This window comes from Oryzias latipes, chromosome 17 (assembly GCF_053564925.1).
Source record: "Oryzias latipes strain Hd-rR chromosome 17, Olatipes_Hd-rR_3.1".
Classification (NCBI taxonomy): Eukaryota; Metazoa; Chordata; class Actinopteri; order Beloniformes; family Adrianichthyidae; genus Oryzias; species Oryzias latipes.
Genome location: NC_136253.1, coordinates 28,800,593 through 28,814,363, shown reverse-complemented (window position 1 = coordinate 28,814,363; position 13,771 = coordinate 28,800,593). Strand labels below are relative to the sequence as shown.

General features: G+C 38.1%; 2 protein-coding genes and 1 long non-coding RNA gene across 3 annotated transcripts; all 3 read left to right on the top strand.

Moving 5' to 3' along the window:
- The first annotated feature begins 27 nt into the window (after nt 1-27).
- Nucleotides 28-3,258, top strand: selenot1a (selenoprotein T, 1a). The gene is made up of 6 exons (XM_004079240.5): nt 28-255; nt 825-935; nt 1,610-1,736; nt 2,124-2,211; nt 2,525-2,691; nt 2,765-3,258. The coding sequence occupies exons 1-5, from the start codon at nt 122-124 to the stop codon at nt 2,647-2,649; spliced, it is 585 nt and encodes a 194-aa protein (XP_004079288.2). The 5' UTR covers nt 28-121; the 3' UTR covers nt 2,650-2,691; nt 2,765-3,258.
- A 4,537-nt stretch (nt 3,259-7,795) lies between these two features.
- LOC101158888 (uncharacterized) lies at nt 7,796-10,573 on the top strand. The gene is made up of 4 exons (XM_011486814.3): nt 7,796-8,150; nt 8,319-8,456; nt 8,531-8,649; nt 9,324-10,573. The coding sequence occupies exons 1-4, from the start codon at nt 7,880-7,882 to the stop codon at nt 10,536-10,538; spliced, it is 1,743 nt and encodes a 580-aa protein (XP_011485116.1). The 5' UTR covers nt 7,796-7,879; the 3' UTR covers nt 10,539-10,573.
- Nucleotides 10,574-11,975: 1,402 nt separating this feature from the next.
- On the top strand, nt 11,976-13,591 carry LOC101175599 (uncharacterized). Its single transcript, XR_013650678.1, has 4 exons — nt 11,976-12,290; nt 12,384-12,509; nt 12,587-12,705; nt 12,804-13,591. It is a non-coding gene; the product is annotated as an uncharacterized LOC101175599 (long non-coding RNA).
- Nucleotides 13,592-13,771: the final 180 nt, after the last annotated feature.

The window sequence follows — 13,771 nt, the reverse complement described above, 5'->3', positions numbered from 1 at the left end:
TAGGGGGCGCCAAAGCAAAGCCACCTACAATTTACCATTGAGAAGGGAACGCAGCGACGGAACCGTAAAGCCACCTGTGTCCAACCGAGAAGCAGAGGGAGACAACCAGCACTCGGCTAACATGAAGCTGTTGCGTCTTTCGCTCCTCATTCTGGTTTTTTTTTCGCTGTTATGCTCCACGTCTGGTGACAGCAGTGGCATAAAGAGGATGAAGATGCAGTTTGCGACGGGGCCTCTACTCAAGTTTCAATTTTGGTAAGTAGGCCAAGAAGAAGTGGAAAATCTGGCGAGTCATTCCATGCTAGCTCAACTTATCGGCTAACGACGCAATAGGCCAGAAATCCGACATATCACTATTTTCAGATCAATTTAGATGACTTCAGTTAAACACGCGATTCTTTATTTAAGAGAAACATCAATCTGTGTCGGTTGATGCTATGAATTTCTAAAATTATATTGCACAAGCTTAACAGGACTTCACTTCCGGAGTTGAACTTGTTTGTTAATGTTTAATCCTTCGAGGGACGCACTGTTCTTTGGATAATTAATTGGATAGACGTATTTTAGCTAATGCGCAGAGGGTAAGTCATTGGTCACGGGGACTGTATGAACTAATTTTTATTAGTATTTTATTTAAAAACAAAAGATTTGTTAAATCTTGCAAGCAGCTATAGACGTAGTCACGTACACAAAATTCAAATAAACATTACACTAGCCGGTTCTTTAGTACCTTTTTAAAGTAAATGTTATCGTTGCCTATTTTTGTTTAAAGCCATGAATGTAGTGTTGGTTGCATTTCCCCTTATCACGTGTTTTGTGTTTAGCATTTCCTGAGGGTACAAGCGGGTGTTTGAGGAGTACACGCAGGCCTTGTACCAGCGGTACCCAGACATCCGCATCGAAGGGGAGAATTATCTGCCAATACCCATGTATCGGTAAGAAATACTTATATTCTTTGTATGTGTTCATTATAACTTAATCCCCATCTTTTTATAATGGTAGATCCCTCTTGCTTATGTAGTTTAGTTATTAAATAAAAATAAAATACAAACTTGTAAACACTATTATTTCTGTCTTGAACAGTGTCACAGACTGTAATTTGAATATATTCAAATCTTATACAACACCCTCTCATGGTTTTTTGAAGCCTCAGTCCCATCTGTATTAGGCTATGTTTGCATGACTGCGCCTTAAGTTAATGGGAGGCAGGTCTGTTTATCTCTAGTGTTGTGATTAAACCTGAGTCTCAGGTCCTTAAACACACCAGAGACTACTTTTAGGAGTGCATCATGTCGCCAACTGTTTTTCTTTTACTATCTAATGTTCTATCATTTTTTGGTGTTTTATCAGCTACTGAGGGATGACATATCTACTGATTAAATTTTTGTTGAACCTGTTAAACAGGTTATTCTAAAAAGTATCTTCTAATTTAATATTTTACAGCTTTTTCATGCAATTCAAATTGATCATGTTTTTTGACCACATTTAGGCTTTTTAAAATGTGCAGACTAACAGAAGAATGTCTATTTAGATATTTTTTGCAGACTTTGGAGAGGGTAATCTCCATCAAAAGTGTTTCATGTTGTAACAGTTTTTATTTTTCCTTTAGACATGTTGCCTCCTTCTTGTCTATGTTCAAACTGCTTGTGATTGGGGTGATTATTATTGGCAAGGACCCGTTTGCCCTCTTTGGTATGCAGCCCCCTGGTTTCTGGGAATGGGGTCAGGGAAATAAGGTACGATTTTCAGTTTCTTTAGATTTATTTAAAAAATAAAAGACAAGTGTGAGTTTAATGTTTTGTTAATAATGATTGCGTTTGAAAGTTGTTCAACAATTCATACCATTATTTAATTTGAAAAAGGAAATTGAATGATGGTGCCTTAAGGCTAAACTTCTTTTTTGTCTGAGTGGCTGATGCTAAATAATTTATTTGAGTATTTGGTCCAAACAAGATGTACAGCCCTATTTCTTGCTGGGAAAAAACCCTAAAACATTGGTTGAGCTGCAACATTTGATCATTTTTATCTTTGAACTTTTTTGTTGTTAAAGAGATTATAAGAGTAGTAGTGGAGTAGTCCTCTTCTGTTTATAATCCTTAACAGTTCCTTTATTTTTCTTTTAGATATATGCCTGCATGATGGTGTTCTTCTTCAGCAATATGATTGAAAACCAGTTATTGTCAACAGGAGCTTTTGAAATCACTTTAAATGGTGAGTTTTTGTTCCATAAAGTGACCTGTGAAGGAATTAAACTGGCTGGTGGGAAGACATTTGTGTTTTGGGTGCTGAATGAAGTGAAAGGTTCTGCTTATTTTAGGTTTAAGTTAAAACATCCAAAAAAAAACAAACGTTTCTAGGTATTTTCCTTTTCTGTACATAAGACAATCGAGATTTGACTCATTTGTTTGCTATGTCAGATAATTCTAATTGTCCTAAAAAGTCTTTCTTTGAATCTATTATGTCTGTAAAGTATGGGGAGGGCAAAGATCCACTGAGGTAAAGGAAATGTATATTCTTATTTTAGATGTACCTGTGTGGTCAAAATTGGAGTCCGGTCACCTTCCCTCCATGCAGCAGCTGGTTCAAATCCTGGACAATGAGATGAAGATGAATGTTCACATGAACAGCAGACCACACCATCACTCTTAACCCACTGTTTCCATTCCTGGCTGGAGCTGATTGACCCTCATTGTAAGTAAAAACAACATTCATGGGTTTACACTTTAGCAGTTGATAGTTTTATAATTTTTTCCTTCTATTTTAGGTTTGAGGCGGGTTTCTCTCTGAGCTGTGAGGTGATGTTTATGAACGTCTGCGCTGAAGGCAGGAACACTGCTGGCACAGACTGGATGCCCTCATCACTTTTCACCGGGCTCTGGAGATGTCCTGCCCTGGACGTCAGAGTGGGGACAGTGCTGGCCATTTCTTCTTCTCCTCCTCAAACTACTGCAGATTTCACCCAGGAGATTAGTGGTCCAATGAGAACAGATTTTGCATTTATGTTCTAGTCTCTAACCTGTTGCATTTAATTGATCAGTGAGAGTATAAACTTGTGTTGTTTGTACCATTGAGCCACGTGTGGAATTCAGATTAAATGTCCTAAAACGCAAATAACCATACTGATAAAAAAAATTCTTAAGATTTGCCATCATCATTTGTCATTGGAGAAATGTGTATTGGGATGATTTCTGACTATTTTTTATATTTGCATAAGTTGGATGAAGTTAAAAAGAATAAATCATAACTATTTAACTGTGACACAGATTCTGTGGTTTGTTAAAGGAGATCCATACATACTTCATTAGGTAAAAAATGTTTTCAATCAGAAGCGCAGAGAACTTAAAAGCAGGGATGAAGAAACGGCCCAAACTTCAGATCATTGAGGGAAGTGTTGGCATCATGCACCCTCAATTTATTTTTTCCGACATTTTTAAACCTAATATAAACATTGAGCTTCATGAGCTGTAAATGCATCCATTATTTCAAACCCAAACAGTGTAGCTGAGTTGAATTGGAGTGTCTTTCTCTTTGAATACAACAGTCAAGTGTCGTGGAGACTAAAGCTTAACCGTGTCGCTCAAAGATCTTTAAGCTCAAGTCCTCTTGGATCAGACTGCAAAATGGATCGGGCACATATATAAGGAGAGGGGGAAGGTTGGATACAGGGATTTAGTCCAACACTCTCACCTACATCTGTGTCCGTACTTCAGCATCACCACTCTAAATTGTAAATCATTTTTTTTCATAGAAATATGTTAGACTTAAAGGGACTTAAATCTAACTATTAACCACCTGGTTCTAGTCTAAAATGAAAAAGAATCCTGTCAGATAATGGAGTGTTAGTATAAAAATGTTTTGACTAAGTGTTTGGTAAACAGCTAAGAACCAGCATCCTATTGCACACTTGTGTTGTCAAAGCTCTTAGATGTGCATTTGCAAAACACTGCCTGGCAATCATCTGTAGAAAGTTTTCCGGAGCATAAAATAAAGCAGTCAAGTGCAAAACAAAGCACTTGACTGCTTTTGCAGCTTGTTACGTGACATATCTGTGCTGGGGACAGTTAAATGATCAAAAACTCGAGAGGCTTTCAGGTAAATTTACCTTTCAACATATTTTTGCTTTTCATTCTATTAAATGGTAAGTTTGCAATGTTTTGTACTTTTTGGGACACTCAGTATAGTTCTTTATCCCACAGTTATACCAAATTCATTTTAAAGGATTTATTATTATTAGATAACTTTTTTTTTTTCAACAAAAAGCCCATATGTTGTTTTGTATTTAACTGTGTTGAGAAATGTTTGAACATCTAGGAAAAATAGTTAAAATTATTTTTTTCTGCATGAAACTTCTGCTTGCCTTAATTTGCGTAATCAACATATATTATGAAAATGGTTCATCTCACACATATGCAACCCCCCCCCCCCCCCCCCGCATGTTTATATCACATAAATACTGTTCGGGTCAATTTGACCCGGCAGTCAAACTGGAGGTACAAGGATGTCTTATTATTATTAGTTTTCCTTTATTTGCAGCTGTGAGACATATTTCACCCCAATCACACACATAGACACACACACACACAGGTGCATATGTGTTATGACTTTTGACAGGAACCATTTATGTTCCAGCGGGAAAACTCAACCCACATTCAGTCGACACTCAACAGGGGAGGGGGTATAACATTTAAAAGATTCTCTGTATGGGAGTCCTTCCAACATTACACAGGCAGACCTTTACAAAATGAGCAACAAAAGCAGAAAGATGACAGCCCAGGAGGCTCTGGAAGTCATCACTGATCATGATCAGAAGAAGACTATCTTGAGCTAAATTCTGATTCTAATGATTCTGATTTTGAACCAGATGAGGGAATTGTTAATCCTGTTCCTCCAAGCAAGACATTCATATCAAAGAATGGTGAAATACATTGGTCTTCATCCTCAAATATGCATCAGACAAACTTGTCTGCAGAAAACATAATAAAGACAGTGCCAGGGCCCACCAGGATGGCAGTGACTCATGTGACCATGTCAATTCAATTCAATTCAATTTTATTTGGATTGCCCAAATTCACAACAACAGTCGTCTCGATGGGCTTCATTTCGGTAATTGAAAAAGTAAAACATAAAATCAAAAGGATCATGAATACATAGAATTCAATAGGAAAATACTAAATTGAAACGGTCATCCCTTCCCTTAGACCCCCCTTCGCGGTAAGGAAAACTCCTAATAAAAAAAACGGATTCCGGAAAAACTAAGAAACCTCACGGGGTGTACACATGAAGGAGGGATCCTCCCCCAGGACGGACAGGCAATTTACCAGAACTCATAAAGAGAAATGAATTTATCTTACACTACAACTACATATTTAAAGTCCAGCAGATGAGCTTCATCCGGATATAGTTGGGGGACGGCCGGGGGAGCGAGACGAGCCGGAGACAGGATCCAGGTCAAGACAATCATGACCTGTGCGAAATGTGCAAAATTAATTTGCACAAAGGACAGTGTGATACCTGGTCACTCTTGTGCTGTGTATATGTACAGACACACACACAACTTCATATTGCAATTGCTTATCTGTTGTATTGTGATTTTGTTTTTTTCTGGTTTATAGATCATGTATGTGAAACAACATTTCAAGATTATGTTTCAATGTTATGTAAAACTATTTTATTTTAAATGTTAGTCTTTCAAAAGTAATACAGTAGTGAAAAATAAAAATAAAAAGCTTGAACATTATATTTTTAAGAAAAACGAGTGAATAATCTAATAATCTAACCACTTCCTGTTAGAGGTAAGGAACACCATTTCACTAAGTTTTTGAAAGAATAATTGGTAATGGAGTTAGAGATGATATATTCACACTGCTTGTTAGGATTTTCTGGGTTTCAGACATTGTTGTAATTAATAATACATGCACCGGGTCAAATTGACCCAGGAACATAATCTCTGTTCCTCACAAATAAACATAACAGGAGGGTTAGGTTAAGGTTCCTCCACTAGCTTTGCAACCTGCTTCAAAAGTACAAACCAACCATAGGGGATTTTGAGTGTCTGTGTGCACAACAAAAAATTTAAAAATCTGGGGTTGATCAAAAATAATGTATTGTGAAGTATAAAAACAGCTACAAGCACTATAGGCTCTATACAAAAATGCATTATAAATACATTAAAAAAAGATTTTCATTAAAAGATTTTCATTAAAAGAAAAAAAGATTTTAATGGTAAACATGGATACTTACGGAATCCATCATCATCAACGATGTTAATAATAATCCTCATTATAACAATAATGAGATCTACGGACGCTCTGAGCTGCCACCGCAAAAAATATTTTTTGGAACAGCTTCTCGTTATTACGAGAAACGTATCACGTTATAACGAGAAGCTTTTCCAAAAAATATTTTTCGCGGTGGCAGCTCAGAGCTTCCGTAGATACTCATTATTGTTATAATGAGGATTATTATTAACATCGTTGATGATGATGGACACAATTATTTATAATTATTACATTTGTATTAATTTTGAGTGTAAAAGTATTGAGTTTTGTTAATGGTCAGGCTTTAATAAGCCAAGGTTCTGCCTGGTCTTTTTCATGTATTTTGCATTGTTGTTATTGTTTGGGGTTTTGTGTTTTTACTCATACGTTTGTATCATAAAGATAGTATTCTAATTATTAACATGTTTGAAACACATTGAATTTTAAAAAAGCTATTTATTTTTACCTCAATTTCACTCTTTTTTTTTTTTTTTTTACAGATCAGCTCCTGGAAAGTCTCAGCATCAACAGTAAAGTTTACCCAGAATGCTTTCATCTCACATGATTTGAGTTTTTTTAAACTTTATTAACAAATATTACACATACAAAATACCAAACAAAAAACTCCACACAGTGTGCAAAATACAATTTTCACAAAAAATCAAAAAAACATAATAATGACAATGTAAAACAGGTTAAGCAAAAATAATAAAGGCAAAGGAATCTGTTAAAGTTTCAAAAGAGACCATGTTTCAACTGTTCTGACAGTTTTTTGTTAGTGGAGGATTTTATACTGTTTACATACAGTACCATTTCTTTCTGGAAAACATAAAATACTGTTTTTTGTTATCATATTTACACTTGTGTATAAAGTATTTAGCCATGATTATAAGTAAATTAACTACATATATTTTCTCTGCATTAAGTCTCCCTTGTGTAAAATTTCCAAAAATAATATGCTCATAAAATAATCTTTAATCTTCACATAGATGAGTTCTTAAAAAATGTAATCTTTCCAGAATACTTGAGTGAAGGAGCAATACCAAAAAAGATGATGCACAGTTTCTGGTGAGGAATGACAAAATGAACAGTTTATGTTCAGATCTTTTTTAAACCTGGTAAAGAAGTGTTTCACTGGATAAAAATTATGAAGAATTTTGAAAGACATTTCTGTAATTTTATTGGTGATGAAATACTTTTGGGATGATTTTACCATCACTTTTGAGACTTTGTTCCTGTTTCTCCGGTAGGTGGCAGAGCAGCCACTCATTTCATTCGAAAAATACCTGATTGAATCTTTTGATTATAAAATCAAACTTAGGTTTAGATTTTAATCATCTTTAAGCCGAATTTTTTAATATAATTTTTTACATTTTAGGTCTTTTTTCTACAGCTGTACTGGGGAAAAAAAGTTTATTTTCTTTTGATCTGAGCTCTCACTGGTCACACCTTACAGGTGCAACCAATCCCAGGCAATTATAGTGTAGAAATCGTCGCAGCTTGTGATTGGCCGATGACATTTAAGCTGTTCCTATATCCAGAAAGCGGCGTAGATCAAAGGACGTACATAAAGCATCGCTGCGCATGTGCTGCGGTTTCCAGGGGTTGCGCACAAATAAACGATGCGTAGAATTAAAACGGCAGGTTCCGCTGTGTGCGTGGCTGCAGCTCTTCTCCTGATATCCTGTTTGCTCCAAACGGCAGAGTGTCTTCACTTGAGGAAAACGGAGAGACGAGCAGCGCAGCGGGAGCCCGGGCCCCGCACCGATGCGGGCGTTCAGGAGGGGCAAGTCATCTTTGGGGAAATTTCCGAGAAGGTCACAGATAATAAAAGCAAGAAAACTTCTAACGCTTCTGCAGACGATGAATCGGCTTACCAAGCAGATTTTCCAGGTACTTTGAAGGTTAACCGCATTAGTGACATTTGTTTCTGCAATGAGACAATTTCTTTACACTAACATTTAGTTATGAGAACTGGAAATTGTTGAATGAATCTGGGACCATCAAGTGAAGAAACATTACAAGTGGTTTAGCTTAGTTTTTTTCTTCATCTTCCTACAGGATGGTATAAGGTAAATATGGAGGATCCTGCATCCAAAGACAAGTGGAAGCAAATGGCAACATCCCTGTATTGTTTTGGGGATCACATGAAGTTCAGGTCACTTGGTCCAGGTGCTTCACAGTTTGAAGTCGAGCAAGGTAAAGAAGGATTCTCAAAGACTGACGCATTGGTAATAAAGTTTCCCTTATGATGGTGTTTTCATCTTCTTTAGCAAACAAACAGTCCCTACCTCTGTCCATGGTACCCCAAAAATGTGGCTACAACATGCTTGGAAACTCCCTGGCATTTGTTTTGACTGTTCCTTACAGTGGCTGCCACATGCGTCATCAGGTACGTTTTCATGAGTAGGCCTAATTAAAATTATGTTTTTTTGTTTTTGTTTGTTTTTTTACATTTCGAACTTAATTTTGATTTTTTTTATTCAAATGTTGTGGTCAAACAGTGATGTGGGTCAATGGGCTACAGTCAGTGGGCCAAAAGCTCCCTGCTCTGCTCTATTCCGATGCATCCACTTGCTGACAAATGGATCAGTTTACGTCTTTGTGTTCCTCGTCCAGGCTGGCACCTGGCTTAAATGTTTGGCTGGATAGGTCTAATGATGCTCGCCATTTTTGTTGCACAGCTAAAGTTAGGTTGGGGTTGTGAAGAACTGTAAGCTAGCGATAGTGTAGACGGATGATGGGAGCTGGCGCAAGGGGGAAACGGTCCCACCCACAACTCAGTTTTTTTTTTTTCTGTACAAACTATTCTAGAAAACGACAGTTTATTTATTTTTTGCTTACTAAACTGCATGATCATAATTAAAAGACCACTGGGAATGCCTTTTACAGGAGCTCTAAAGATGATTGGACTGGGATTTTAAGAAATTAGGTCAGAATTTCCCTTGTACTAAATGGATGGTCTCTCTAGGCACAATGCTGGATTAAATCTATACATTAAAATGAGTTGTGTATAAATGGCCATTATTGTAATATTAGAATTTTTTATTTTCCTTCTCTTTCTAGGGTGGAGGTTACAAGCTGCCACTGCGTTGGAAGGGGCATCCTCTGTCACTTATGTGTCCAAAAAGAGCAGCAAATTTTCTATCGAACCTCTTCCACAACTGGGCTCATAAGCATCTCTGGCCTCGTAGGCATTATTGGCCTCAAATGCACCACTTGCATGTTGTGCCACCAGTTTCACCTCAAGATCCTCAGGTTCTGAACTTTCCTCCAGTTTGGCCTCAGAACCCCCAGATCCAGGTCCTACCCCCAAACCTTCCCCAGCCTCAAGATCCTCAGGTTCCAAACTTTCCTCCTCTTTGGCCTCAGAACCCCCAGATTCAAGTCCTACCCCCAAACCTTCCCCAGCCTCAAGATCCCCAGGTTCAGAGCTTTCCTCCTCTTTGGCCTCAGAACCCCCAGATTCAAGTCCTACCCCCAAACCTTCCCCAGCCTCAAGATCCCCAGGTTCAGAGCTTTCCTCCTCTTTGGCCTCAGAACCACCAGATTCAGGTCCTACCCCCAAACCGTCCGCAGCCTCACGATGTTCAGATTCAGAGCTTTCCTCCAGTTTGGCCTCAGAACCCCCAGATTCAAATCCTACCGCCATACTTTCCACAGCCTCAAGATCCCCAGGTTCAGTCTCTTCCACCATTTAATGCAGCTCCTCAGGATCCTCCTATTCAGGTTTTGTCACCAAATCTTCCCCAGCCTCAAGATCCCCAGGTCCAAGTTTTACCACCTGCTCAAGACCAAAACAAAATTCAGTTTCCATCACTGTTTTATGACATGCCTCAGGTTCCGCCTCAGAGCCCTCAAGTTAACGTTCCTCCACCAGTTTACAACCTTCCTCAAGGTAACTTCTTTCCATACCCGTTTTTCCCTTACTTCTATGGCGTGGCACCTGATGCAGAAAAGTTTTCCAAGTATCCACCTCACTCTCATCTCCAGTTCTCTTTTGGCCAAACTTCAGTTGCAGCACCAGAAACAACTGCAGCACCAAAAGTAAAGCTTACCCAGGATGCCTTCTTCTCACATTTCCCCATGTCCTATGGCCACCACCTCTCAGAATTGGCTCCTGAAGCTCAATATCCAGAAGTGAAGACGACAGCACCTCCAACTACAACTACACAGACTCCAAAAAATGTTCCCTTACAGTTTTATGTTCCTGACAATTTGCAGTTTTTTCCATATGAGCGTATGCCTTTTTCCCAGATGTATCCATATTTTCTAGGCTGATCTGAAAGGACTGCAATAAATGTTTTGAATAACAACTTGTCTTCTGTTGTGGGGAGGCTTGTACAAGCCTGACTGGCATGTCTCTTGTATATTCTTAAATGAATATGTTGTGCCATTAAAGTATTTAACACCTAATAACTGCTTAGTTCTCCGAAAGTGAGTACTTGATAAAAACAAGTTTGGCTTGATACAATTATTTAACCTTGCTCCCATCTATTTAACTAGGGTTATACCATGATCTGTGTGAAACTATTCTGATTGGCTGCAAGTTTGGGATTAAAGTGATTACACACTGAAAAAGCTTCCGGTCACATGGCCTAAATGGCAATTGTTCCAATCAACATTTTTTTACAACAATTAAAAAAGGTTGTCATATGATCCACATTTTATTAAAACAGCAAGTCAGAAAAGACAAGTGGTTTTATAGTTTTGGACAAAAGCAAGTGGTAAGAGGTGAAATTTCCCTCTGAACTTTTTTTTTTTTTTTTTTTTTAAATTGTAAAAATCAGCATATTGCTTTCCTTTGCCACTGCAGTTGAGGCTGTAACCATGACTGTGTTTCACCCTGTATCAAATGGTCCACATTTTTTGAAAATGTAAAAAAAAAAAAGATTAAAGTCTTAAAAATTATTGAATAGACTTTTTTTTGTAAGTCACCATAGTATAAGCGGAATAATGCCCTTTGACGTGTCTATTATTGTACGGCATTATACCTGAAGTATTCTTGTAGTCTAGATCCAGTGGGGATTGACTTTAATTCTTAATGAACATGTCAACACTTTGAATTTAACTGTAGGGAGGAAAAGTTCTTGCAACAATGGATTTCAAAATAAAGTACTTAATCTTAAGTGCATATGTCAGTTTTAGAGCCATTTTTGTGGAAAACAACAGAAAGCAGATCTAATCAGCATTGCAAGCACTAGGAATTGTTCTAAGACTTGAATGACTGACTTGCATGTCCATAGCTGCAGTCAAGGCAGTCACTGCAACAGGTTAGAAAACATTTAAATAACATTGGAAAGTCTGCCATTTAGAAAAAAACTAGAAAAATACTTTCCTAAATTTAAGTTTGATAGAGTTTTCTGTTGCATGGATTTCTCAAAATGAGTTGAAATCCTGTCATTTCCTGGTTTCTCGAGCAGTTTCCTTTTTTGAATTTATCCCAGTGAATCAATCAAAACATCTGAAACTTGCTAACATCCTTGCTCTAGATATTAGTAATAGCTATGGATGTTTAAACCAATGGGAAAACTGCCAGGAAATGATGTGAACATCAAGTTTGTCATGACTTAAAGTATGTAGATGGAACTGGAACAAGAGACATTTTGATCCTTAATGAGTACAGCTGTGTTACCATGATTACCACAGATGTTAGAGTGGAGTAGTCACATCTAATTGGTTCCTCTTTCATTTGACTCACCTGTTGCTTCAACATATGAAGCCTTAAATGATCAAATGAAGTTTTCGTTTATCAAGTTTCTAGTTTTAAAATGGCAGCAGGAGAAGGAACAGGAGGGGGGAGGAGATGCAAGAAATGGCAAACTCTTGCAGGTGCTTTGCTTGTGTCTTTTTTAGCCATTAGTGCTTTGTGTTTAAGCTTGCGTGGATCAGCTAAAGTAGCTCAGCTTGGTGATTCTAAGGAGTCTTCAGCTGTGGAGGTGACAAGAGGAAGTATTTTTTTTGATCTGAAACCACTAGATAAGCTTTGCAGTTCTGCTGGAGAAACTGAACTGGTTAAAACTGATCTTATTGGTAAGATGTCTTTTCTCTACTAAAATCTGAACTATCAGCCATAGTTTAGGCCAATAAACGGTAATTATGTGTTTATTTTTTTCACTCCTCCAGAAAGGATGGATTACTTGACTAAGGAAGCAGAATGGAGGCTCTTGAATACCTCCCTCCAATGCGGCCGTACAGAAATGAAATTGGAAGTTGAAGGACCTGGTTCTGCTGACTTGGAGCTTTACTTTGGTAGGAAATAAAGTCCCACATAAATTGTCATTTGTCTTGTATGTGAAAGTCCATGTATCTTTGTTTCTCTCTTGTAGGTGACTCTTGCACTTTACCTCTAAGCAAAGTGCCACGGGTGTGTGGCTTTTTAGTAGAAGGGAACAGCACAAGCCTTACTTTGATTGTTGACTATGAAGGCTGCAATGTCAAACAAGAGGTATGTTTTTAAACGACCTCTTGTGTGGATATAGAGTGGCAGAAGCAAAACTAGCTCACATTTTGATAACCACTCTAAATGCATGTTCTAATTTTCAGAATGGGAGCATTGTGGTGTTTTTAAGCTGGCGAAAGACGGCCATAAAGCTTGCCTGTGCGGTGTTGCCAAGCCCTGACTCTACAGTTCCATCCACTTCACCAGAGCCAGTACAGCAGTTCCTAGAAGCCACTTCGCCTCCCAAACAATGGCCTCTCCGTCGGACCAAACGATTCTTCAAGAATCCCTATCCGCATAGTCCTTATAAAGGATACTATTATCAGCCCTACATGCCCTATGTGCCTTGTTTCGTTATGCAGCCACTTACAACTACTACAGCACCACCCACAACGACAAGCCCACTGTTAAATCCTGATGTCTGGCGCAGGGTACTTAACCTTAACACTGTTCGTGACCAGAATACTATCCCTCAAAATACTATAGATCGTTATGTCCGTCCCAGGCCAGGAGACTGGCATCAACTAAGGAATCGGGCACAGCAAGCAATTTTTCAAAATTACTTGCATAAAGCACTAGGGTTTCAGCCACAAATTCATCCTCTCAATAATGCAATTTCCAACATTCCACTACTAAAGCCTAAACCTTGTCGTAGAAGCTGGTTTGATGGGAGTTGTCTGGACTCCGATAACTCGGTTGGGCAAATCTTAAACCTCCCTCTTTCAAGCCTGTCTTTTAAAAATAAAGACCTAGGTGACCAGAAACCTGTTTACAGTAGAGTCAATCGAAAGTCAAATGTAATCTGGGATCAGCTTCCTTGGTTTAAAAACTAACCAAACTAGGGGAGCTGCATCTTCCTACAGACTGTAAATAAACTTCCTTAACCTTGTAACTGAGATTTGAGTTGTTTCATTTCTGGATGGGGTGGCTGGGGGTGGTTGCTACTTTTATATTTAATAAATTCAGTAAACCTGGTGAGATTGAGGGATTAGGCTGCAGATGAAATGACAGGTGACACCTTTCTGAATTATGGTCATGACTGGTTTGTAACTTTTTTTTTAGTAAAAATGTT